The sequence below is a fragment of the Esox lucius genome, chromosome 18, assembly GCF_011004845.1.
Source record: "Esox lucius isolate fEsoLuc1 chromosome 18, fEsoLuc1.pri, whole genome shotgun sequence".
Taxonomy (NCBI): domain Eukaryota; kingdom Metazoa; phylum Chordata; class Actinopteri; order Esociformes; family Esocidae; genus Esox; species Esox lucius.
Genome location: NC_047586.1, coordinates 19,089,794 through 19,117,611, shown reverse-complemented (window position 1 = coordinate 19,117,611; position 27,818 = coordinate 19,089,794). Strand labels below are relative to the sequence as shown.

The window sequence follows — 27,818 nt, the reverse complement described above, 5'->3', positions numbered from 1 at the left end:
TATCATTTTGCCCCAAGGGAGAGGGGGTGTTTAGCCTCAAACATGATCACCACAAAAAACAGGTTTGCAATAAAAAAAAATATCATCATTTTTTTTCTCTTAACAAGTGGATTACATAACCTTCCTATTGTTCCTATCAGTCTAGAGGTCTAACTTCATCACATCACATAACAATGTTTTCTAAATGGAAAAAAATAAGATCAACTAATGTCAATATCGTTTTTGTGGAATTACTTGCTCAGTTCAGGTGATTCATCAATATTTTCTAGTTGAACAAGAATAGCGGCATGCAAGGAATGTGTAGAAATAAAATGTGCCCATTTGGTGGTTTGGTGGAGAATTACGGGGGGGGTCATTTAACCCAGGGCAGTGTTTAACCCCAAGCCACCCAATGCTTCTGCTTGGGATTGTAGCTGTGGAATCTGACTTTCTGGCTGTAATCTAGCTCTTTTCTATTCTAGTTCTATGTTGTTGCTTCAATCAAATTAAAATGTATTTATAAAGCCCTTTTTACATCATCAGTTGTCACAAAGTGCTTTTACAAAACACCCGGTCTTAAACCCCAAGAGCAAGCAACAACAGTGTTGAAGCACAATGGCTTGTTTGATATATTTTTTCCCAATTTAAGACTGTAGCTGTGAAATAATCTGATTCTGATTATCTGATTTTTACTAATCATGAAGTACTTCCCTTAAAAAAAATTTGCATACTAAATGGATTACGATAACATATGAAATGGATCATTTAGCAATTTAATATTTTGTGAATATTGGGGGGGAAATTATTGTTGTTATTACATTGAAAGTGCCTTTATTAGGATTCCCAATAGAATGGTTTGCAACAAATAATGTGCATGAAAAATAACCTGGAACGAGGTGTTAAAGTGTATTTCCTACATCTGAGAGGCTACATTTCTCAAGCCCCATCATTCAGCTTTTAACCGAACCATGATATCTAAATTCTGAGCACATGTAAATGTGCTTGGCGAATAATAATTTGATCCTGATTCTAATGGTGGGTTGTGTGGGAAGCACACTCATTCCTGGACAGAATGTCCATTCACTCACCGCCTCCGACACAGGTTTTGTGAGACAAACATGTTTTCTCTTCTTGGGATATATAGTATACTTTCCCTTTTAGTATTATTTTCACGTTTGATAAGCGACTACGTTGTGTTATTCTTAGCAACTTGTTGGTAAAACGTATCTTACGTTACAGTGATCTTATGGAAATTTGATTTTTAATAACTGACATTCATTTTCCATTGAGATGCTCTATCAGTGATTACGGTAACCTACGCCCAAGTCCTCCCTCTACTCTTGAATACGGGAGTGGTTTGCTACATTTGCGCCTGCAACCGCTTCTGCCGGTGAAAAGGGCTAGAAACGCTACTGCCGTTTGGCGCAGTTAAAAATATTTCAACTTGCATAGCGTCCGTTAAGAATTTGCTGTCTTTGTTGAAATTTTACTTTATTTTAAAATTGTGATTCAGTTTAGTGTTTTTATACAGATATCAAAATGAGCTCAATCAACGTAAAAAAACTGAAAGTAAACGAGTTGAAGGACGAGCTGAAAAAGCGTCAGCTATCGGACAAGGGTTTGAAGGCCGATTTAATGGACCGGCTACAGGCCGCGCTTGACGAAGAGGCCTTGGCAGGAGATTCTCCACTTGGGGTGGATGCAGCAGAAGGAGAGAATCCCGATGGAGAAGTCGAAGCTGCTGTGGACCAAGAAGACATGGGGGAAGATGATGACGACGACGAGGGCCCGGTCGAAGAAAGCATGGAGGCCAATGAGGAGGAAGAGAATGGAAAAGCAGAGGGAGACGCCGCTGTTGTGGAAGAATGCGAAGAGAACGTGGCCCAGGAGGACGACGAAATGGGTGAGGGGGAAGAGGAAGAAATGGATCCAATGTTGAAGGAAGGTGTGGACGACATGGAGAAAATAACGTTAGACGCAGAGGATGGTGAGCCCGGAGAACAGTCAGCAGAGGGTGAGTCGCTGGTTCCATTTGAAAATGCTTGGGCTGGGTGTCACGTTTTTTTCCAATGCTATTAGCTGCCGGATGCTTTCGTTTTACGAAACTGGGGTTTCGACGTATATATTTTTGTAGGTATGATCTGGGCTGACTAGTGTTACATAACTAGTGTAAAATCGTGCGATATTGTTAAACTATTTGGTCGTACTGCCTACATGACGAATACCTTTTGGCTCACGATTGAAGTTTGGGCTGTTGTAGCTAAATGTAGCTAACATAGTTAGCATTCTTTTGTGTCGTTGCTAACGAGCTAGCATATTTTGCGACGCTAGTAGACTAAGGATTCGGCGGGTGTTGGTTTTGGCAGGCTCGTGGTTGTAATGGTTTTCTATTTATACTAAAACGGTTCCTATCTAAGCAATCCGTACGCTTTGGAAATTGTGGTTAGCTATTTGATTAGATTAGGTAAGGTGATTGGTTAAGATTTGAATGAACGAACAAGGATTAGCTATGTATCTGTCAAGCTAACTAGGTGGCCGCGGACTGCATTGTGGGGGAAGGGGTCAATTGATAGCCTGCAGTTCAGTTTCGGCTTTCTTGTCAGATTATTATGCTATTGTATTGACTCAAATCTGGGACAGATGGACAATGGTCTATTTCTTAAACCTTTTTAATAAAAACTGTAATCAGTTGGGTATTTGCACCCATTCTACACGTGTCGTGATTTGTATTGTCTGTAATGTTGACCAGCTATGTAACCATCCCTACTCCCTGGTCAAAACAGCATTAGCCTTCTACTGTCTTAATCACATTCAGAAAGCAACAAGGTCCTACTGGACAACAAGCTAGTCGTCTATGTGGGCCATCCCCCACCACAGCCACAGTGCGGCCTATCCTTTCAATAAAGGAGCACCTCATTATATTCTTCTTTTATTTCCAAAGGGGATGCGGACAAAGACACGAATGCTGATCAGAAGAATAAGAAGGGTGTTAAGAGACGCCGGGAGGAACATGGAAGGGGCTACTTTGAATTTATTGAAGAGAACAAATACAGCTGGTAAGGACGGGAGACCGTGGCCTTCGGTATGTCTGAAGCGCCATCACAGCTATGTGAACTGTATTGGCTTTAAGCGCCAATGCATTAACTAGCATCAAACCCCTCACTTAACTTACTTTTGTCAACATTATGTAAGTTTCATACATGTTTGAACTGAGGGTCATCCCTGGCTTTTTAAATTAACCTTACCATTAATACCCATGCAGTGCCTACATACACCCTTAACAGGGCTGCATAATGTAGTAAGAGAATTCTACGGCAGTTAATTAATATATATTGTTCCCCATTCACTCTCTTTGTGCAGGAAGGCGTTTTGTGTACACTGACATGGTGACGCAAAGCCGCTCAAAAAAAATTCAGTCACGAAAGAGTAGCAGATGTTGGTAGGGGTGCGGGGTCGCGTAAGGGCACACGGGTCTAGCACTTTTTTTTTCCCGGACGCTTGAGTTGGAGATTGGTACTCTCCAATGGCCGACAATTCTTCCTGACGTGTTGATACTCTCCACTGGCCGACGATGATTGCTCCTGTCGTATGTTGGTTTTTCTCAGTATGTGTCTCTCCCTACCGTGTCATCATTCTACTCAGTGTGTTTCTTTTTCATGTATTTTCCTCTTTTACAGCAATGCTTTCTTACCATACGGGTCACTGCATCACTTGCCGGTTTCCTTGCCACTTAAACCTATTCCTGGACTTAGAACAATTTAAATGGAAATTATCCACTGAGCGAGTGTTTAAGTCGAGGACTAGCTGTGGTCTGTATGGGAACCTTTCCCTCCATGTGTAGACCTGGACCCCTATTTTTTTTTTTTTTTTTTAATTTGGTTTTTGTTTTGTTGTGAGCAGCTATCTTGTCATCTCTAGTCTGTGTAAATGAATAAAGCACCTGGTGGCTGATCCCTTGACTGTACATCAGAGGCCCTGGTAGCTGTTAGCTAAACCAATCATAGGATCTCCTTCAGACTGCACCCTGGGTGACCCCTGGCTTGACCATATGAGTGGTCTTGTAAGTGTACACTACTGTTCCAGTGACATTGGACATGAGATGAGCACAAAGCACGTGAGGACTGAGTATAGATTTTAACTTTATTTTTTTTAAATAAAGACAAAGGGGGTGCAATTCCTTTTACCTTACTAAAAAGGCACTGTGAACTTTGAGTAATCGTAGCACAGTGTATTTAAGATACATGACATATTCTGAATGTTGGTAAGTCAGTGTGGCACAACATTTCTAAACAATTTCAGTTGAAGCCCCTGTAGGCTACCTGGAAGTAGCTTACGCGCCTCTGTCTGTTCCACGACCATGAGGCAGCAGCACCTTTGGTGAGAGAACAGCTACACACACACAGTTAAATATATCCAGCAGCCTATTCTGCATGACCTTCCAGTAATCTCCAAAGCCATAAACAGTTTTGGCCCATTTTAACACCTATTCACTGTTAAGGCATATAGTCTTGAGGACTTACGGCTGTGTTCTTATTTTTTAATTCATTTTTTAAACCCAATCCTTTGAGATGATAGTGGACCACTGCAGGTAAGTGACGCAGTTTAATCAATAGGTTAAATGCTGGAGTTCTTTCTGTCCGTAGTCCTAACTCTTTCCACTGCTCACCATCCCCTCAGAGGAGGTCACAACCGGATGGCCACCCTGTGAGGGCATTCTGGCTCCGTGCAGAATATTCTAGATCTGCCGTTGACTTACTGGTACTGTGTTTCTCTTCCAGGGCTAGTCTCAAGTCTCCACTGCCACCCCTCGAGGAAGAAGATGAGGAGTTTGATGACACTACGGTCTGCTTGGACAACTGTGAGTTACATTTGGTGTCCAGCTGGTCCGATGGTCCTGGTTTATCCACCCAAATGAAGTAAAACATGCGTGTGAACATAGATGGATGTAATCCCCGCTAGCTCACTTGTGTCCTGTGGAGGGTGCTGTATGAAAAACATGCAAATGTATCCACTCCGGATAATCACTGCTAAATTATTGAAATATGTCAAAAATAAAATCCAACTGCTAGACATTTTATTTTCAGTTTTCCTGCCCAATTCTAAGCGGTGGGAGGGGTTTCTATTCTATATAATATTAATTTCTCTTACTGGGAAATGTCATCCAATGGTGTCATTGTTTGATTCAGCCTCCTCTCTGGTATGAAAACGGAGTCATTATTTTGAGCAATTATTGTGGCCTTTGTTTCACCGGTTGTTCAATCACAGTATTGGCGTTTAGATATGATTGAGCCTTTGGCTTTGTACCAACAGTGGTCCTGTCCACCATGGCATTATAGCCAAATACCACAGCCTGGCTAGAACTTGTTCCCACTTTCTGAGGTGGGCTTCAAAACAAGGGAGGTACTAGTCTTTCAAGGATTCGTTGATGCTCGCAAGCAAATCTTTTTGAGATTGTGAAACAATGTCTGTTTCTGATGATGGAAAGCACTACCATTTGTGTGTTTTGGATATTCTGGTTTGCTTTGAAGATGGCCCATTTCTACCGGTGCAATGCAGAAACCCTCATGGTTGTGTCGAATGGGGGAATTTACAATTTTGACGGCACATGTATGTCATTACCACAATAATAGACATGCATCATATAGGTAAATATGGCAGTGAAAAATCCCTTTAGGACCTCATGGTAAGGGCTCCAACTTGCCAGCTGATATTTGCCATATTGCCTACATGACTATTTCCAATCCTCAGATCTTTTCGGCTTAGATCCAGTTTGGTGTTAGAATCTAGTGACACTAACCTGGGATTGGAAATGTAAGTGTTTGTTTCCTTGTCTCCCAGATAACTGTGACCTGCACTTCAAGGTGTCCCGGGACCGTTACAGTGCCTCATCTCTCACCATGGAGAGCTTTGCTTACCTGTGGTCAGGGGGCCGGGCCTCGTACGGGTTGTCCCAAGGCAAGGCCTGTTATGAGATGAAGGTATGGACCAACTGTCACCTACTCCTCTAGACCCGTTGTCAATTTAGCGTTTGGAAATCCAAAACCTCAATCCCATTACGTTTAAATCCACCAGTATGTTTTTCATAGCTTTGTACCTTTAAATGCCTACTTCAAAGCGATTGATTTGTAGGCCGTTACACTGTCTGCTGCTGACGTCTCCGATGTGATATTGTGCCTTCAGATAATCGAGAAGATTCCAGTGAAGCACATCTCCAGTAAGAATATGGATATCCATGAGGTCCAGGTTGGCTGGTCTCCTGCTACAGGCAGTCTGCTCCTCGGTCAGTCTCCAATGCATTTTTCTATCTTTGACTCCATACCTTTTCTTGGCCATTGGGTCATTCGTGCTAAAGGTTGACTTGTTTGGATCACACACCCCCCCCCTTGCCCGGCGGACTCTGCGTAGGTGATCAGATTGTCTTTGTTCATCGCGTCGTACCGAACACGGCGTGACTCGAACGGTCTATTTTAGTCCTGCTCGGGTCAGGTTTTAGGAGCTGCACCGCCAACATCAAGACAGAAATTTCCACAACCCAACCGGCTCACATAGCAGTTCTGTAAGCTGATCAGGAACCCTCTTTAAAATCAAGACCTTGCATTGTTTGTTTCCCCAGAGTCGAATAGATATAGGTTTGTTTTACATGTCTTACGTATGTCATAATAATAATAATAATAATAAGCAGAATTCCCACTGCGAACATTAGCTATATATATATATACTTTTTTTTCTTCAAATAGTGCATTCTTTTTCAATCTGAGGCAGATGGTTGTGGGAGTTTCAGCAGCAGGTGGGCTATAAAGAAGTGCCTGGTGGGGAAGACCAGCCTCACATTTATAAAGAGCATGTAGAAAATGGTTTTGAGCATAAATGTATTCTTTTCCAAATGTGAACAGAGCATTCTGGACAAAATAGTGGTTCTCATAAAATCTTTGCACCCCCTAGAGGTTGTGATGGAACATGACATGCAGCTGTCAACTGTATTCTTAAGGTGACAGTGCCACGTCATTGAATGAGTGCCGAACACTGGAATCTAGAGAGGACATAGAGGATCCTTTTAGTGCCACCTTGGAACTATGTCCTATTTTTGCGATTACAATGTCTGACCAGTAAACTTAAGGTTCCTCAATTCAAATTCCCAGCCAACGAGGTGAAACGTCTCTACTTCTGTCCTTGAGCAAGGCCACCAAGCCTCTGAGTTGACGTCATGTGACATATCTCCTTTCTATAACAATTACAGGTGAAGAGGAACATTCCTATGCATACTCTGGCAAAGGCAAGAAAACCACCAACTGTGTGACTGAAGATTTCGGAGAGACTTATGATGAGAATGATGTCATCTGCTGCCTCATTGTAAGAAAACCGTTCTTTATCACTGGTTGCAATGACGTAATATAAAAACTATGCACAGGCCATTGATTTAAATGAATATTCAGACTTTTTGTGGTGTCAAGAATTCCTTGTCAATGAGGACTGCGCAAAAGCATTTAGATTACATTTCAAAAGACAACTTTCAAATGATGTACAACTTCTGCCATGTTCTCTTGTCTAAAAGCAATACTGTACAAATTCATCAAAACAACCCAACCAATAATACATGGAAGTGGTAGAAGTGGCGGAGTACGAAGGCCTTGTCGGCATGGTGAACTTTCAGTGGTGCACGTGGACAGTTAAAACAAGCTGAATGGTTCATAATGTATCGAAAACCAAAGTTGACACTCTTCCCCCGCCCCCCAGAATTTTGAGGGCGAGGAGGTGGAGATGTCCTTCTCTAAGAACGGTAAGGAGCCGGTGGTGGCCTTCCAGGTCAGCAAAGAGTCCCTGGGAGAGAAAGCACTCTTCCCTCACGTCATCTGCCACAACTGTGCTGTTGAGTTCAACTTTGGCCAGATGGACACGCCATACTTCCCCCAGCCAGAGGGCTACACCTTCCTGCAGCAGGTCCCTATGGACAAACGTGTCCGTGGGCCCAAGGGACCCGAAACTAAGAAGGACTGTGAGGTAATTGTGGCAGTCATTGGTTTGACTTGATAGCCTGGGCTCAATCCTTGGGTTGGACCTGCATATTTTAGGATAAATGGCTAGTCAAATTTGTAATCAGAAATGCTAGAATCATTTTCTCTAACTTATGTTGATTAGTGTAGGTACGTGATACCCGACATGCTTACTGAGTTTGTTTTGTTTTAGGTCATTGCCATGGTCGGCCTACCCGGTTCAGGAAAGACCACATGGGTCAGCAAGCACACCCAGGAGAACCCTGGGAAGTATTACATCCTGGGCAGTGACACCATTGTGGAGAAGATGATGGTCAGTTTATAATCCTCAGTATTTTAACGGGTTCCTTCTATAACATCTTGGAATCCAATTCAAGTGTCAGTTTGGTTTTGTGCAACTTCCTATCATAATGGCTGTCAGCGGTCTGGTTGTAAACATGGCTTACCTTGATCATTTATGCACATAGATTGGAAGCTTGAAGCGTCAGGGGAAAGACACATCAAAGCTCACCGCCATTTCCCAGCGTGCACCTCTCTTCCTGGGCAAATTCATTGAGATTGCTGCTCGCAAGAAGAGGAACTACATCTTGGACCATGTAAGTTCATTCAGTCATGTTCTTGACAAGTTAACAGATATTTTTGGGTCGTGTAGTATGCAATTGTAAAGCTAGGCTGGTTTGCAATTCATTAATAAATGGAGCAATTATCCTTTTCTTTCACAGACCAATCTATCTGCCCCGGGCCAGAAGAGGAAGATGTGTCTGTTTGCTGGCTACCAGAGGAAGGCTGTGGTGGTCTGTCCCTCTGACGAAGACTACAAGGAGAGGGCCCAAAAGAAGGCAGAGAGCGATGGCAAAGAGGTGCCCGAGCACGCCCTCCTCAAAATGAAAGGTAACAACATGCGCTGCTTTCAAATGTCATCAGTAGTCTCACGCTGTGATAACTAGCTATTGACTCCATGTTTTCTATTTAATTCAGAAGCAATCAAAACGTTTGTAGTAATCCAATCATGTGGCCCGCACACTGATTCATGCTTCCAGACACAGTAGTGGTCTTTAGGGTGCTCACAATGGCTGGCCCCTCTAAGCTTTGCCCACTCGTGGCTGTCTGTGTCACAAGTGGCCATTTGAAAGGGGCAGAGTGACCCTCTCCTCCTACCCCTCTGGTCTGGGCTCTACCCCGGCCTATGGGCCAGGAGAGAGGAACACAGCAGCCCCAAAACATCTCTCAGCCATACTGGAATCCAGTTAAAGCAGTCTTACATGCGAAGATATAGCTCATATTTTAGACTGCTGCATAGGTACTGGACAGTATGCATCTGAACCTTTACTTACTGAACATATACATTTTTTGCTATTTTTTGTTCAACATTTAAAAATTAATGTAGATTTTTATGTTGATTCAAAATAGTGACATCACACATTTTAGGATTGCTTCAGATCCTGCAGGAACTGAATGAAACTCTGCTCTCTAGGGTTCTTCACTCTTCCAGAGGAGGGGGAGAGCTTTGCTGAGGTGACCTACGCTGAGCTGCAGAAGGAGGAGGCCTCCAAGCTGGTGGAGCAGTACAAGGAGGAGAGCAAAGCAGCCCTCCCCGCAGAAAAGAAGCCCAACCAGGGCTCCCTGACCCCCAAGAGAGGAGGAAGTGTCAGAGGGGGCGGGCGAGGCAAAAATCAGTTTAACCGCGGAGGTGGACCCGGCCAGAGAGGAGGTGGCCGAGGAGGCTTCCAGCAGAGGGGCAATTTCAGAGGAGGTGGGCTGGATGATAAGTGTTTCACATGTCACGTTTCTACCTTGTTTTAGCTTCATTAGCTTAGTTCCTAAAGCATTCGGTGTTTGCATTTAACTGTTAGGACTGGGGCCTGGCCCCTTTCATTTCAATTGAGGCCCCTGTGATTAATGAGTAATTAAGAAGCCATTTTGGATCAATGCCAGTCTAACTGCCGTGTCTTCCCCCACCTAGCTCCAGGTCCACGTGGTGGATTCACTCGCCCTCCTCGAGGGTTCATGCCCCCTCCAGCCTTCAGAGGCGCATACGCCAACCGGGGCAACTTCAACAGGGGCGGCGGCCTCATGGCCGCCCAGGGAGGGGCCCCAAGAGGAGGGGCCCCAAGAGGAGGACCCATGAGGGGCAACATGAGCCACAGGGGTGGAGCCATGAACAGGGGCGGCCCTCCAATGAACCGAGGCGGAAACATGGGACGAGGAGGCAACATGAGCCGAGGAGGTGGCGCAAGCATGAGCAGAGGCGGTGGTGGAAACCGAGGCAACTATAACCAGGTGGGTTTGGTCACAGAAGTGGGAAAACAAATATAAAAAAACGTTTGCCTTTATTTAGAAAACACCCCTGCTGAGCAGTCTTTCTCAATCCCTGTGCCAGCCTTGTAGAGGAACACCTGTGAGTCATCTCCAATGCCAGCTATTTAGCAATCCCTGGCAGAGTAAAGTTTGAGAACCCCTGTTCTAGAGTATGTGTGCATGGGCTCGGCTATATGGTCTAAAACTAATTACAAATACGAGACTTGATATTGGTAGCTACATACACTCCTAAAGGATTATTATGAACACCTGTTCAATTTCTCATTAATGCAATTATCTAATCAACCAATCACATGGCAGTTGCTTCAATGCATTTAGGGGTGTGGTCCTGGTCAAGACAATCTCCTGAACTCCAAACTGAATGTCAGAATGGGAAAGAAAGGTGATTTAAGCAATTTTGAGCGTGGCATGGTTGTTGGTGCCAGACGGGCCGGTCTGAGTATTTCACAATCTGCTCAGTTACTGGAATTTTCACGGACAACCATTTCTAGGGTTTACAAAGAATGGTGTTAAAAGGGAAAAACATCCAGTATGCGGCAGTCCTGTGGGCGAAAATGCCTTGTTGATGCTAGAGGTCAGAGGAGAATGGGCTGACTGATTCAAGCTGATAGAAGAGCAACTTTGACTGAAATAACCACTCGTTACAACCGAGGTATGCAGCAAAACATTTGTGAAGCCACAACACGCACAACCTTGAGGCGGATGGGCTACAACAGCAGAAGACCCCACCGGGTACCACTCATTTCCACTACAAATAGGAAAAAGAGGCTACAATTTGCATGAGCTCACCAAAATTGGACAGTTGAAGACTGGAAGAATGTTGCCTGGTCTGATGAGTCTCGATTTCTGTTGAGACATTCAGATGGTAGTCAGAATTTGGCGTAAACAGAATGAGAACATGGATCCTTCATGCCTTGTTACCACTGTGCAGGCTGGTGGTGGTGGTGGTGTAATGGTGTGGGGGATGTTTTCTTGGCACACTTTAGGCCCCTTAGTGCCAATTGGGCATCGTTTAAATGCCACGGCCTACATGAGCATTGTTTCTGACCATGTCCATCCCTTTATGACCACCATGTACCCATCCTCTGATGGCTACTTCCAGCAGGATAATGCACCATGTCACAAAGCTTGAATCATTTCAAATTGGTTTCTTGAACATGATAATGAGTTCACTGTATTGAAATAGCAGTCACCATATCTCAACCCAATACAGCATCTTTGGGAGGTGGTGGAACGGGAGCTTCGTGCCCTGGATGTGCATCCCACAAATCTCCATCAACTGCAAGATGCTATCCTATCAATATGGGCCAACATTTCTAAAGAATGCTTGTTGAATCAATGCCACGTAGAATAAAGGCAGTTCTGTATGCGAAAGGGGGTCAAACACAGTATTAGTATGGTGTTCCTAATAATCCTTTAGGTGAGTGTATTTCTACAAGTTAACTATTGGGTCTCTACTTTGCTGATCCTTAAGTATGCTGTAGATTAGGCTAAATGGCACAAATAAAAACTTCAAAACAATATGATTATTTAAAGTCTTCAGATAAAAGGTTTGAAAATGATGTAGTATTCCAATATGAATTGAACTGCTACTGCATTGACAAATGCAATTCACAGTATTGGTATAGAAGTACAAAAATTGACAAGTTTTTGTCCTTGTGGCTTTTCATTTGACTCATACTTACGCACGTTTGGTCTTGATAATCTTGATAATAGTCCTGATTTGTGTACATTGCCATTTTTATTTTCACCACTCATCTTTGCTTACAGAAAGCATGCAGTGCAGTTTGCTTTGAAACAGAAAAGGAAACACCATGTTTTTAGCCTATTATATAGTCTCTTTAAAATTAGTCTTTAGCAAACATATTTGCGACAACCTATATCTTTACGCCATTGCCAAATTCCATCCTCTAGCCTACCGTGGAATATTTGTACCGGTATACCGTCCACAACCCTGCCCCTAGCATGCTGTGTAGATGCTTGAACTTGACTTCAACTCAGTGATTTTCATCCGCTAGATGGTAGCAGGGCTTGGTGGATAGTAGAACATGTTTAAACTCCTTAGTGGACTGTCCAAATAAAGTGTCATCAATGATTGGTTTGCAGTCCCCTGACCCGCAAACCAATCATTGGTGACATCTGATTCTAGCATATTAAGAACAGTGCATCCTCCTTCCCAAACAACCTTTTGAAATGGAACTGTGATTGGGGGGTGATGTCTGCGATGGGGATCACTTAGCAATGTTTTTTGAGGTGCTTGACAGTTTAATGGGAGTGATCATGTAATGACTGTACATTTAACTGCTTATTTCCTTGTGTGACATTGAGGCATTTTCTTGTCCCTCCCCAGGGGTTTCAGTCCAGAGGAGGCAGCAGCCGTGGAAACTTTGGCAACAAGAACAGCATGGGGGGATATGGGGACAACCGGAACGGTGGAGGGCGCGGAGGCGGATTTGGTGATCACCGGAACGGGGGAGGACGCGGAGGCTTCGGCATGGACAAGGCTCAGGCCTTCAACCAGAGCTGGCAGCAAGGGGTAAGTCTAGTTGAGGTCAATATTTTCCCCCAGTTACAAAAAGGTACTTTGATTAAATATTTGGGCAAAAAGATCAGGTTTGGAGTGCCTGTATACATGTAGTCAGTCTATCAGCGGCATCCGTTCTGGACAACTTTATGGCAGAGACCTGAACAAGTTACTTTGTCAGGTGTAATATGTCCATAAAAAAAAAGTGGTTTAAGTTCCTTTATCTGTGTCCTCAGTTTTGGAACCAGAAGCCATGGAGCCAGCAGTATCAGCCAGGATACTATTAGACATTCTGATCTAAAGGACTGGTGGCCAATAATGGAATCCACCACTAGCCACGGACATCCCTCCCCCTCCACACATTTTTTCTAGAACCCACTTTTAAAAACAATAAAGACGATGGAGCAACATTCCACATCTGAGGAGACGACACTCTTTGAAGCTTTATGGGTTTTTCATTTGTTTTTGTACATTTTATGATATTTTTCCAAATTTTAAAAAATCTCATGCTTTTAATAATCCCTTGTTTAAAAAAATAATAATAACATCGCAAACTGCAACATTTTCACTCTCCTTCAGCAACATATGTTTGAAAGATTTTCAGGGTTGTGCATTTTATCTGTGCAATGTGATTTCTTTTTTTTTCTTTTTTTTTACTGATTGTAAATATTGTTTTGCTTAGTTGCATTTGTTTAACGTGTTAACTGTAAGGAACCATATTTTGAGGCATGGTAGCTATAGTATTGTTAATGATTGTACATGTAGTCTTCAAGCAACAAAGTTATTTCGAATCAAATGACTTTTTGATTTTTGCCTTTTGTTATTTTTACAACATCAAGCATGTAATCTAAACTCCGTAGATTTACAATAAACAACCTATTTGCTTTTTTACAAACTTCTATGGCTTATGACTTTTAATTGATTTCAAAGGTTACCTAAAGTACCTTTGAATGGGCTCATGCCTAGTTTGCTAATTCAAAATTTAAGGACATCTGCTGTCCACAGAAAGCACCTCGATGTGCTACTTATTCATGTAATTCATCCATCAATGATGCACAATCTTTTTTTTACCTTTTAATGATACAGGTTCATCTTAACATATTTTGTAAGATGTACCACTCTGGATGCATTGTGCTTTGAATAGCAAAGTTATTTCTGTAGGATGTTTAGAAGCCATTTTAGCATTACATCATGCCTTTTGATATTGTCATTACTTTGTGATTTTTATAGTTCTTGATATACTGTGGCACATTACTGAACATGGCGTTGAGGATGCTTGATTCAGGTGTAAGTTTTGGTGTTTTCTTAATTTAATTTCTCCACTAAAAGTGTTTGGTTTGTGGCTTTTTTTATACGGTCTGGTTTTGATGCGTTTGTGATTAGACTACACTAGGCTAGTCCTACACGACCATACTACACATTTTTCATTGTTTACATTTAATGTCCTATGCTATTTGAACTTAGCCTGAGTGCCAGTCTGTTGGTGCTAACATGCCAATGCAAACAAGTTAGCAAGAGCACAAATCTGGAACAGGCTCATTTGAACCACTAGGGGTTAAAAGGTTAAATATTCCGTAGCTGGTTTAGCACTCATTCAACACTCGATTGGGTGATGCCATGAGTCAAATTAAATATCAGTGTTGGTTTAAAAAGGAGAAGTGGAACAACTACAGCAGTTTGCATTTTACCAGCAAATCTAGGGCTATGTGATGTCATGGAGTATACCTATATTCTCACTACTGCAAGAAGTGAAACTTAACCTCTCAATGACTTCAGAGACGCATGTTTTATGGAGGTAATAGGAACCTGAAGACCGGTATTATATAAATGCTAAGGCCTGGGCTTCAACCCAGTGAGCTAACAGTTGTACGGCGCACACACAAAAGTCAGACTTAATGGTGTGTTCAAACTAACTAGTGGCAGTGTAGGCTGATGATAATGGCAGCTCTAAACTCCTATAGCTCAGGCTATGTAGCTGACCAGCAGTGTTAAAAGGGATGTGTTCCACTGTATTGGTGTTAGATCTTTGAAAACAAATTAAATGCAAAATTTAATTGAGTTAATTTTGTGATTCTTTCATTAGCTTATTTAACCTTTCGTGCACATAACGTGTGTACTAAATGTAGTTTATCACTGTTGTAACTATCATGTCAAATCGCATGGATGTCACTGAACTGATTTCAGGTATGCTGCATAGAAATGCAAGTGAAAAATAGCCCAACCAAACAGATCAAATTTTCATTAGTCAATGTTGTGTTTTAGCAGTGTGTGTAAATGACTTCTCAAATGAATATCTTTAATATTCAAGTTGTAGGTAACATTGGGCAAGTCTTTTCCTGATAAGATTTTTTTTTATTATTGAACAGTGTTTTGATATGTGTTGTTTCCGTTAATGTTTTTAAAGTATTTTTGTCATATGAACAATAAAGTGATTTAAGCTTTTTTTGTTTTTTATATAAAAATAAGTGCTTGTTTTTTTGAAGACAGGCTAGTCCTGGACTTAAAAAGATCAGTTGAGATTCTCTGTTAAAAGCATGCTGTAATCTAAGACTAGGTTTTAACCTGTTTCTTGGAAAACACCACTTTTTTTAATACCATCAACCTACACAATCCCCATAATGATAAAGAAAATATATATAAATATTGTGTACATGATTATTCAGAGCCTTTATTCAGTACTTTGTTAAAGCAGGGTTCAAGTCTGGGCTTTCACTGAGCCCCTCAAGGACATTCGGAGCCCTGTCCTAAAGCCACTCCAGCGTTGTGTTGGCTTGTAATTTGGGTCACTGTCGTGCCGAAAGATGAATCGTCTCCCCATTCAGAGGTCCTGTACATTCTGGATCAGGTTTTGTTCAAGGTCAGGTATTTTGCTCTGTTCACCTTTCCCTCAATCCTGAGCAGTCTCCCATTACCCTGCATCTGAAGCATCTCCATAATATTATGCTTCAGGATCTAAAATGTTTTTTCGCTTCGTCATTATAGGGTATTCTGTGTAGATTGATGGCAAAAAGTATATACTGTACTTAAATAAATGAAGTCTATAACATTTGAATAGTTTCCAAAGGCAATGTATCTAAAGTGATGTAGGAGGAAACTTAGCAGAATATTGACACTGAAAGGTAACATGAGCACCCTGTGGACACAGGCTATACTTTCAACAAGAGCTCACAACATGGTGCCAGGGTCTGTTGCTGGCAGTGACTTTGCAATATGTACCCAGACTGCCCTCACCTCTAAAGCTTGTGTACCCCATTAAAATGACAAGACCACCCCCGACCCTTGATTCTGTCTGCAGAACCCCCTGACTGTGTGGCCGGCCTACTGATCTGCTAAGCCAGATGTAAACATGGAGATGTGCATATGGAGATGTGAATATGGAGATGTGAATATGCACTCTGGGTTTGTGTGAAGGTGTCTGCTCCCTATGTGGCCACTGGCTCATCCTAATGGAAGCAAACAACTTGCACACTTAGTCAGGAAGCTGATGTAAATGGTGCTTAACAAACCTTGTTTAACCATGACAGTCCATGTCTAATGCTCTTTCACTGAAACAAGTTGTAAGTCATTAGGTAAATATCTGTTATTGACTCATCATTACCAACTAAACATGTGCTTAGTAAGGGTGATTATGTATTGTCTTAGCTGCAGGATTAAGGATGTCTTAATTGCTAGCCTTTCATTGGCTGAATTTCCCAATCTTGCTAGTGGAGAAAAACACAAGAATTCCTAATGGAACAAAATATTTTATATTTAATCAAGAAATCCATAGTATTTACAGGTTGAAAATATAACATCTGAGACCAAATCAGACAGTTTCTTAGTTGCATACAGTATACAACTCGTACAAAAGCAACATGATGAATTATTTACAAAATATAAAGTGCTTGAATAAAGTTTCTCAAGAGATATGCCATTGTCCCTCATACACTACAACTCACCCTGAGAATTCAAATTTTAAATACAAAAGTACTGTAAGTCAAGGTGGAGATGCTCTGCCAAGTCCCCAACGATTGACTTCAAACTATGGATATGTTGTCCATAGTGCAGGCACACGACTCCACGATCATGTTGGGAAACTCAGCCACTTCTATCTCAGTGTAGTCGCCTTTTTTGACTAAGTACATCATGGGCAGCGGGGCACTCTCTGCGATTGTACACTTCCTCTCGCCGTACCCGTAGTTGCGCTTGGGCTGCTTGCACCCCCCTGCGCATCTGTAGGCCTGGTAACCTGCGGGTTCGATGATCCAGTACTGGGTCCATGTGAGTGCGCGGAAATTGATGAAGTATTTCTCTCTGCAACACGTGTCCTTATCTGGATTGTTTTCACAGTCGCCTCGAGACCTACTCGGAAAAAATGAATAGGGACTCGTTAGTTATCTTTTACTAATTGATGCGCATCCTGATTATAATAGACAGTTGTTACCCGAAAGGTGACAACACGCACATAATTCGCAAGCTGCATATCAAAGCGCGCCTTACCCAAACTCTTCAAGGTTGAGTGTGTAGAGGATAAGCTCAGGTTTTCCCAAGGTGTTATGCAATTGGTCCTGGGTGGTAAAGTGAACACTCTTGGCCATGTCTGCCGCGTAGCTGCCAGGTCTCTCGCCCTCGATCCACACCTCCAGGTGCATAGGTGTTTTTTGCTGCGACTTAGACCAATAGTGAACAGCCTGGGTGACATCAAAGCTTTTCCAACCGGTTTCATGTATGGGGATCAACCTTCAGGAAATAAATGGTTGATTAAAAACTTTGCACATAGGTTCGAAATTATAAGAACAAAGAACAACACATGCCTAACGGAAACTATATGGACATGACATGGCTTTGTGTAAAATCTTACCTTGAGTCCACCAAAAATGTTCTGTTGGAGCCATTCTCCAGCATCTCCACCCAATATATGGAAACTCTTGCGTTAGAAACCAGCCGGTGGTTCTTCCTATCAGGCATGGAACGTTTGTAAGGGGCTTTCTTGTATAGTTTAAGTTCTGCCATGGTCACCTCGCTGTTGTCGGGGATGCGGGTATCCATGTCGAAGACCATCCGTTGCCGAGTAGTGTCTGAGTACACAAACTCACCAGAAATGTCTAATGAAACAGAAACGAGAATGTAGCCTATTAAACATAAACTCTGGAGTAATACCAATGGACACGTGCATAAAAAGCCATTATATTTTAGATTGCAAAGTTTGTTTATTCCCTTTTAGAATGTTATTAGAATGCATAATTTGTTTATAACAAATAAGCCTTGATACATGTAATACAGATTTTTGGAAAATGAACAATTATCTTACCCGCATTTCCTGGAATCCCCCGTAGGATCCCCGCCAAGCTTGGCAGAGACCTTCGCCGCCTGTTATGGTGCAGCTTCAGCATTGATAGATACTTATTCTTCATATGCGTCGGGATGACAAGATTCTCCAAATCCCTTTTGTGAATTTTCGGAACTTCATTTAGCCCAAGTTTTTGAAGCATGGCATCCTTCATGTCGTTGTGCGTAAACGCCTCGGATACGGCGAACAAAGCAACCGCGCACAAAACACAAGCACGGAGAAAATCCATCGTAAATCTTCCAATTGTGCGGCGTCCAGAAGAGAGTAGCCTTCAGTAGCGATGTAGTTCAGAAAAATACAGTGGCAGTCTGACAACGGGACAGCCCTTATAAGCCCTGGGCTCTCCCATTCAGTCGTTTGCACTTTGAGGAGGGGGTTGGAGGACCGATAGGCTATCTCAACAAAGGTGTGACATTATAAACCAAGTCCTGGTCACGGTATCAGAAGTGCCATACTTCAAACGCAACCATCTCCCCAAATTATGTTTCGTGCCCGTTTCATGTGTGGGGTCATTTAAAACAATTTCTGTGGAATCATATAGCGATTTTATGTAATGTATAACCTACAATTTTCTAAAACGCTTTAGTACAATTCTCCATAATAATGTGAAGTCTAGTGATGCTAGTGATTCATTTTGCATATGTTTACACTAAAATACCTCCCTATCTTGTACAACTATTCTGAAGGCGGTAGGATAACATTATTAGATAATATCGAATTGACCCAGAACCATGCATGTAGACTCCAAGTCATATGAATTTGCATGAGGAGATGATTAAGCATTCTGTTCCTGTGCTTCCAAAAAGTACAAAATATGGAAAAATGTTGGTCAATACAAATGTGAGGCTCAATATTACTTTTCCATACTACCATATATACATGGTAGTATATATTTATTTCTATAATATACATACATGTATATACATATATATTTCTCTACACCAGAGGCATTTGGATTTACTTTTCTCCCTTGTGTTGTCTACATCTGCACGTGTTTCCAGACAGCCCCTGACCCTGTGAACCTGGGCTGCACCCTCTCAGTAGAACCGTTGTCTACACACCCTAATGTGTACATTCCACCAGACAATGTAAAAGCAAGCCCAGTCTGGCAACAGTGTGCTTATTTCTGTCTGTCTGGGAGCCATTTTAGTTGATCAGGGTCTCTCACGTATGGCCCATCACTGGTGTGGGTGCTCTGGGGAGGAGGGGGCAAGAAGGAGATTAGATGTTTATTCCAAACCCATCACCCCTTCTGCCCCTCGGACAGATTAAAATTATTAGCCAAACAGACAGGTAATCCGAGGGCCAGGGTGAGAATGTGGATTGGGAGGCTCTTCACATGTTGGTGATTATCTGATTCCATTGCAGGATTTGCCTTGCCTTTTTTGTCATACAAACATTAGAAGAGAGGCTGGTGGCCCCAGAATAGGCCCTGACTGTGTTTGTGTATTGGGTCTTATTTGCTCTGAGATGTCAGACAAACTAAAGGAGGACACAGGAAGAGCAAATGACAGATGACTGTCAGGGAACCGTTGGTAGCCACATCTGAAGGCCACACTTTATACTCAGTTCTGGAGCTAACGTATTTCTTCGCTATTACAATTTTGTTCAACATTTATTTTATTTATTAAAGAGAACTCCTAAGATGCATTTCTATATACAGACACATCTACAACTGAATAATGTCTAATACTTCATGTCCTCATGGTATGAGTGCACGAGACTATTCATTACTTATGTTAGATACAAAATTATATAATAATTAATAATAATAGTAAGATATAAGATAGGAAAAAAAAAAAAATGTTTTAACTGGGTTTTTGAGACATAAATCATTTCAAGAAATTATCATTAAAATTTAAATATTGCAACTTTTTACATCACTAGAACATTTTAGTTAATTCCACCAAATATTAACTCTGTCAGATGCATGTTGGACATCAACATTGATTTAATTTAAATGTTTTGTTTATATTTTCCATATTTTTAGAAAGATTTATTGATTATCTGTTATCCACTTCTTCAATAATGGCTAAGCCCCTAAAGATATAATTTAATATCAACATTAATAAAACATTCTTTATTTTTAAAGAATATTTAAAAAATGAAGAATGTTGCTCAGCAACATAAGCTTAAATAATCAAAGTGTATTGCTATGGAAAACCTTTGGGATAAAATTGCTTAATAAATGTTGTTTTATGCTCTGAATATAGAAAAAAACACCAAAATGTTAATAAAATATAATGAAAATAGGTAATTTTCTATATTTTATAATACAAATCCAGCACATTATCATTTTAATTTCAAGACACTACTGATTTACAATTTATAGTACTAGAGATTTACATTTATGTAGCCAACTACGGTCATAACCACATCACTGAACCTATCTTTTCACTGACATAATCATTTGTAATGTAAAGTTGTAATGTGCAATAAGTTTACACGAAACACTAGAGTGGAGATAAGAGTTAAGCAGATACACTGGTTCAGTTTCTGGATGAAAGCACAAAACACAAATCTTTCTCTCATTTTGACCACTAATTTGTTAAATTAAGGTTCCTCTTGTGTGATATTTGGCAGTCTTTCCTGCTTCCCTTCCCAATCAAAGCCAAGACAGGTCCTTGGTTCAAAGCAGAGATACATCTGATTCTAGCAATGTGCCATTCCTATTCAATCAAAGGCCTGCCAGCTCTCTCAATCAACAACAGTAGTGTTAATTAACATCTCACATCTGCATCAGAAAAGATGTCCATTTTATCTGATCCACTTCCATTTGTGAAACATAAAGGCTGTGTTTATACAGGCAGACAAATTCTGATCTATTCCCCAATTAATCTCTTTTGACCAAACACTGTGCCAGTTAAGTCAAAGAACAGAATTGACCTGTCTATAGAAATGCAGACAAATTCCCTAGCTTATGCCCAATACGAAATAAAGTAATGATAAACATGATTGTTAAATCTAACATAGGCTATCTTCTGTAAAAAAACATATCTATAGGGAAAGAGCTTAAAAGAACATTAAAAAATGTAAAGCATTGGTCCACTGTACATTTCCATGGATTTTACTTCAGCAAGAAGTAAGCAGGCTATAGGTCTATACCAGCATCTCAAACGAGAGAAGCAAGCTGTGTTTAAAGGTCAATATTGAAGTTGTAGCCCTAATTATTTACATGACATTACATTACTTTGTTGTCACTTCCTGATTATGCTAGATCCTGCTGTACCTTGCCTTGTTTCAACATCTAATATTTAAAGAAATACAATGCTTTGCACCTGAATTGTTCCAATTGGCAAGGGTTCAAGTGACCAATGTGGGCCAATTATCATAGAGCAAGTCTGTGGTGCACTAGACCAGCCGGTTTAGCACTAACGTGTGCAGGGACACAACAATCCAGTTATGGTTCAGTCCCTATAGGCACTTTTATAGCCCAGGCTAAAGCCAAATAATGTTTGTTAAATCTTTTTTTAAATTTAACAGCGTCTTCTAACTAATAGACCTACCTCAGTGATTTATTGCTGTTCGTTCGCTAATAGAGAGTAATTATATCCATTATCCTCTGCAAAGCTACAATGTTACGTATCTGCATTCTATATCTGCTCGCTTGAAGAAGGATATTCCTTTTGGCATTTTGAATTACAAATTGTTGATAAACGCAATATAAATTATTCTACTTAAATATTTAATGACCTTGTAGATAATTTTTGTCATGTACCATTCTTTGTCTGTACTAAAATGCAACTCGTATCAATTCATAAAACAAAAGCAGTAAGTAAAATTAATGAATTCTTGAATCAAGAAGTCTTAGCCAAATACCGGTAAGCCAATGAAAAGCAACCAACCCCACCCACCCTCAGTTCAATAAATGTACACAATAAGCTGCGAAGGTTCGCCAGAGAGCGCTGTTGTTCCAAGTTGGTCACTACAGCCAATGCTGGCACTTTTTTGCCCTGTGCCATTCCATATTGTAATTTAAAAAAAATTGGGTGGTGGACTATTTTCAAACTAAATAAAATTGTATAGTTTCCGGGAAAACTCGCAAACTTTCCATTTCTAAACATGTTTAAACAATTATCTTTGAAATTAAAATGTATTTCATAAAAAAAGTTAACAACATTATGTCGTCAAAAGGCCTACTTTAACTTCCTATAATATTATGCAAGAATTGATTGACCAACGTTGATTGCTAGTCTGGTTAAAAAGATCGTGGAGACATGCTGGCTTCACATGCTCATGGGAAATAGGGAACTGGAAAGTTTTCAGTCTGGCATATGTTCAAGTGCTTTTGTTTTTAAGTTGGAACTAATTCAACAAAAATACTTATTCTAACTTGATATGTTTGCTATCATTGCTTACACTAAAGTGGGCTTTCAAGTCTGCATTACTTGCTCTTTTGGTTTGTAGGCTGGTACCTGTATAAGCACTTTGTTAAAACTATTTATGTAAAATGCATGGCTTCTTAAAATACATTATTTAGTTAGATTTCTTAAAAATTGCAGTATGTTCTGACTATATACAATCTCCATTATGATGAGGATGTTACCGTGAAAAACAGATTAGTTGTTATCCTTTGGCTGAAATGATAAACAATCAGTGGTAAAACATTTATTTCCCACTAATTCCAATATAATGGATAATTATATCGTGAGATTTCCCAAGTATAACTTCAAATAACACTGATAGCTCATGAACGTGGGTATTATATCCTACGTATTATTAGCCTATAGTTAGTCAATAAAGGTCAATACTTTATATATTAGACCTAAATGTAGTAAGGTTAATTAATAAATGAAAACATTAACAATACTAATTTCTTGCATCCTGGGTGTAGACTATGAGAACAATAATTCAGTAATTGCTAGCTAAACAATGTGCAGCTAAAACATTTGAGGGGCAATTAAAGGGCCAGGATTTCATTGTTAAATGAGTCATTACATTCCAAACCGACTGCCACAGTTTCCATTCACATTTCAAAATATTGACTATTCTTTCAGTCTACCCTCGCACCCTCACCACAGCAGATGCTCTGACGGCAGTGTGACGGTCGCCATGATGAGCTGGGATTTTGCCTGCAGCAGCAAGCTGTAGCTCGAGACGGCAAGCGACCAGGGGAGGCAAGGGGGGAAGGCAGTGTCCTGGATTGGTATGAGCAAGAATACAGTATTTTCATGACGGGAAAGGGTTAACCCGTCAGAGAAAGCGCATTTTCGACGGACACGGCCATGGACACAAACTCGAACCATCGTTTTAACCTGTGAAGAGGGCCAGGCAGATGATTTTAGTAACATTTTAATTAGAGGAAAGAACTAGCTAGCTTGCTAGCTAAGCCTTTCGCCCTTCCATTCTCAGACTCAACAGAGGAGGGGCATTGGGGCTTTGTAGCATTGCAGATCTAGTGCTGATGCATTTTTTTGTTGCTGCAGAATAATGGATAACCACAGATACCAACAACTCAGGGTATTGCTATAACTGCATTGTCACGGGAATCTTTTATTGGGAGTGTTTTGTTTGCCAGAAGAAGACAAAAATACGAAAGGAAATACCACCAGCAGCTTTCATTGGGCTACGTCAAAATCTGCCGGCCAGGGCAGGGTCTGGTAATTGGGAGTTCTCCTTTATGCATCTTGGGGGAATAGGTTCAATAAAATGAGGAAATATTACATGTCTCTCACACCTCCGAGATACTCTATCGATACCTTTTCGAGAGGTGGATCATCATGATAGACCTATGTTTATTTTAGCTCGTTATAGCTTCCTTGCCTCACAAAGCTTCAAAGTTTTTTTTTCATTTTGCTACAAGGTGAGACAAGCTAAGGCTAACTTCTGGTCGTCCGTGGCCGCCTGAAGAAGAATATAGCGAAGGCTTAACCATTTAAGTGAGTTTCTATAATTTCCTCTACTAACATCACCTGATTTCAGTTGGAATCATGTCGGGAGAAGTCCGTTTGAAGAAACTGGAAAAGCTGATTCTGGACGGCCCAGCTCAGTCAAATGGCCAATGCCTCAGTGTGGAAACGCTCTTGGATATCCTTGTCTGTCTTTATGATGAATGCAACAACTCACCCCTCAGAAGAGAGAAAAACATTTTAGAGTTTCTGGATTGGGGTAAGTTTCCCCATTTTTATACTGTAAGATTTACTTCTCACCACATTCCATTTATAGTAGGATACCTTAGCACTAGGCCCACAGAGGAATAGAAATAGTCCTAGTCTAGGCCACCACTTCATTTTTGAACTAGAAACTACTTATAAGGACATTGTGGTTTTGCAGTGGAGCATTTAACTATTTTAGGTACTTTCTATCTTAATTTGTTTCGCATAGTAAATGGATATTGCAAAATAACAAGAATAGTAACAGTATTGCCAATTGTTGTTGACGTGGTGGTGGTGGTAGTAGTAGGCAGAGGCCTAGCGCGAGCCCCAAATGTCATGGAACGTTTGCAATTTTCTAACCTCTCCCCACTCCCGAAGTCAGTGAAAAAAAACACAAACAACTCAATCATTTGTTGAAAACGCGAACTGTGTGTGTGTGTGACGACAGCGGTGGTTTGGTTCAAGCACGAATGTGGAATGCGAACGGCTCACCTTTTATCTCACTTGCCCCGTGATAACTCTGTTGCTGGGGCATGCCTTGCCGAGATGACAAAGTGCCAAGTGTGATTAAATTTTGACATTTCCCCCGTGTTGACATAAGGATCGAACCAGAAGCCAGGGGCGATTGCTAACTAGGTGGGAACACTCAAATGTTACTGCAATTAGGTTCTTATGGAACGATTGTCTTTATTCACGACTCAGGTATTTCAATGACAGTAAGTGGAAACAGTGGAGTGTTTTTATATATCTTTACAAGCACCATATGAACACTATCAAAACATTTTCTGGGTCATTTAGGATTAGGGATGGTACTGTTTTGTAAGTAAAGGTAATCTACTAACAAAGCCTCTATCAACTCTTGGTGTCCTTTTTTCACTTCAGCGTGGACTACAATGTTCAAGGACATGAAATTACAGGTTTTTCAATTATTAATGACACTGGGTGTAACACATGAAACGACATTGCCAATAGATGGATGAGATACTCAACTTTACAAAGCAAAAACTTTACCAACTTTATTGTTTTCAAAACATGCGCAAAACCTAAGTCTACAAACTTACAGTACAACCTCAATAATACGTTGCCCTAGCCTTTATAAAAACATAACACAAGTACGGTTTTAAATGATAGGCCAAGTCTAGTTGACTTCCGCCCATTTGTCACCACTGATATCCTCTTTATGTCTCTGCACACAACAGTAGACAAACATTTGTATATGGTTTGCTTTTCATTACTTAGTTGTTTGGTGACCTCATTTTGGTTGAAACGGAGACCCCTGTATAACCTGCAGCCATAATTGAATGGACCAGGCCTTGTTCACCATATCCTTGTATTATTATCTTTATAACACTCACCACCTGGAAGAGGGTCTACATGCTCAGTTAGCAGAGAATTGGAAAGATGCATTAACTTACATTACACAATGAATGTTACATCACTGTACTGTAGAATAAGAAAAGGTTCTAGACCTGTAACTATGCTGTTGAATAATGAAACTTAACACTATATACTGTACAATAATAAAGATGTTCTAGGCCTAACTATTTCAATGTACTTACAGAAGGATAACTTAACAGGGCTTCCGAGGTTGTCCTGATATCACTCACACATCAGTGAAAACATAAATCTTTTTGAATCAACTCAGTGGTGTTTAACTGTTTTAGCTCTGGCATAGCGCGCCGGTCCTCCATACTGGACCTCTGTCTAATGGTTCCGCCTCTCTTTAACATTGGTTGTGAGGATATCTTGCTTACACCCATGCACTAACACACACACACACACACACACACACACCCTACCCATGCCAGGTGCAGATGGGCATTGTCGAAGCTAGAAGGTTCTGTGGGTGCTGATGAATGTGATGCCAGGGGTCAAAACTTCCTTGTCAATGTGCTGGGTATTCTACTGTTTCCTGTGTGGAGATTCCTCAGGGGTAGCTCACAGGAAACACCGGGTCTGGCTCCTTGGTCACAATGGCTGTGTTTATATCTAGAGCGTATGGCCGGTTTGGAAGTCAACAGTTATTTTTTCAGAGGAATTCAAAATGTATAAATGGTTAGAGGCAGGTATGTACCGACATTTTGTTGTGTACTTAAGAGGTTTGGAAAAGAGTACACATCAGCGCATACTATTAACTACCAGGAATACTGTTCCCAATATTCACTGTGATATCTACACACCTTACTGAAAAGAATATCGTTGGATATTTGTGTCAGTTGTTGTAGCAGAGCACACGACACAGTACCCAGCGCAAATTAAACAGGCCTGGATTTCATTGTTGACGTTGAATCGTCTCTACGCCTTTTAATTTCCCAGAGTGGAAAGCTAGTGCAAAAACCATGACCGTCCTGAAACTGTCTGTCAATAACAACGCCAGCTGCACCCAGCTGTGCTGACGTTGTCACTTCCTGTCCACGAGTACGTCTCAAATGTAACAGATTCTGAGGGCTTTACACTCCCGGGTGCTGGACAGTATCTGCTGTCTGGTGATCTTTGAAGTTCACCTGCAGAAGAACAGGAGAACGCAAGTGTGCCTTTTGAAACACAACTGATGTCATACGAGAAAGTGGCTGATCGTTGGCAGTGGTAAGGGTGTCCCGCTTTGTTGGGAAAGGTGCCTTAACCATTGTCTTGGGAGAGTTGACAATCAGAGAGTTCTGTGGCATCTGAACTGGGTCCACGTGTCGTGTCTGGCCTCCCATGTTGACTTCCCTGTAACTTTCTCTTCAAATCAGGCAGTTGATGGGTTCTAAACACAGCAGACCAGCTCCATACCTCAAATAGCACCAGGGGTCTATTAGGTTTCAGCAATGTGTTTTGTCCAAATGCAGACTGTCAAAAATGTCTGTTTTAAATCTATATTGTATGTTGAAAGGAAAATTAATCCTAAGCATTATGCAGAAAATAGCTATGATTTCCTCAGATGACAACAAAAGTATAATGTTATTTGGCTAGCAGCCATGAGAAAGTAAATTACTATTCAATGAAAGAGCATGTATTTCAAAGAGCATGTATTTCTTGCAAAGAAGATGCATGGCCATCAGATGTATTCCATTCCATTCCATTGCATTTTAATTTGCTACCTGACAAACCAGTGAAACTTCACTGGAGGAATGTTCATATCAGTCAGGACACAGTCTCCTTTAGGGCACATTGCTGATGTAGCACCTGTTTATGAATTTAAGGGTTTACATTGGTTTAAAGATGAAACCAAAAATGTCCGAGTGTCGAAGTGCAACTTAAGCACATAATGGGCTGGTTTCGTGTACACAGACTAAGCCTAGTCTAGGCGAAATAAATCACGGTCAATGGAGAACTCGATTGAGCTATCATTTTTTTGTGTGTGTTAGACAAGGCAAAATGTGTTTGCAAAATCTGCTTAATGAGTATGAAACATACCAACAAGAAGCATTTTAGATTTTAATAAACAAAGCAAGATTTCCTCTGCAAAATATCTCACAAGCTCTAACGCATGAATGAATGAATGGCTGGCTCGGGTTTTCTCAGCGCTGTCTCCCTGAGGTTACCACTATTTATTTGCAGACTGTGAGGACCAGAAGGGTGGAAAATGTCTTTCTGCT

General features: G+C 41.0%; 3 protein-coding genes across 15 annotated transcripts in view; 2 read left to right on the top strand and 1 right to left on the bottom strand.

Annotated features, from left to right (window-relative positions):
- The first annotated feature begins 1,347 nt into the window (after positions 1-1,347).
- hnrnpub (heterogeneous nuclear ribonucleoprotein Ub) lies at positions 1,348-15,255 on the top strand. Of its 2 annotated transcripts, none has more exons than XM_010900606.5 (14): positions 1,348-1,993; positions 2,921-3,035; positions 4,758-4,837; positions 5,818-5,957; positions 6,160-6,259; positions 7,217-7,329; positions 7,714-7,977; positions 8,164-8,283; positions 8,438-8,566; positions 8,693-8,861; positions 9,445-9,723; positions 9,934-10,250; positions 12,649-12,825; positions 13,050-15,255. In XM_010900606.5, the coding sequence occupies exons 1-14, from the start codon at positions 1,519-1,521 to the stop codon at positions 13,098-13,100; spliced, it is 2,529 nt and encodes an 842-aa protein (XP_010898908.1). In that variant the 5' UTR covers positions 1,348-1,518; the 3' UTR covers positions 13,101-15,255. The 2 variants fall into 2 exon arrangements, with proteins under 2 accessions (XP_010898908.1, XP_010898907.1); XM_010900605.5 differs by having other exon boundaries at positions 1,349-1,993; positions 12,640-12,825.
- A 1,337-nt stretch (positions 15,256-16,592) lies between these two features.
- On the bottom strand, positions 16,593-24,142 carry lft1 (lefty1). Its single transcript, XM_010900604.3, has 6 exons — positions 24,055-24,142; positions 23,159-23,280; positions 18,104-19,337; positions 17,654-17,897; positions 17,293-17,532; positions 16,593-17,154 (listed from the first exon to the last, which is right to left on the bottom strand). Exons 3-6 carry the CDS (start codon positions 18,369-18,371, stop codon positions 16,830-16,832), a joined length of 1,077 nt encoding a protein of 358 aa, XP_010898906.1. The 5' UTR covers positions 18,372-19,337; positions 23,159-23,280; positions 24,055-24,142; the 3' UTR covers positions 16,593-16,829.
- Positions 22,948-27,818, top strand: part of cdc42bpab (CDC42 binding protein kinase alpha (DMPK-like) b) — a 57,775-nt gene continuing 52,904 nt past the window's right edge. For 4 of the 12 annotated variants that reach the window (XM_029114671.2, XM_029114673.2, XM_029114669.2 and 1 more), the window contains exon 1: positions 22,950-24,250. In XM_029114671.2, the coding sequence (XP_028970504.1) occupies positions 24,073-24,250 (178 nt within the window). In that variant the 5' untranslated portion in view covers positions 22,950-24,072. Of the gene's footprint in view, positions 24,251-27,818 lie in introns of all 12 variants that reach the window. The other 8 variants (XM_034287896.1, XM_029114670.2, XM_020056196.3 and 5 more) reach the window with 5 other exon arrangements.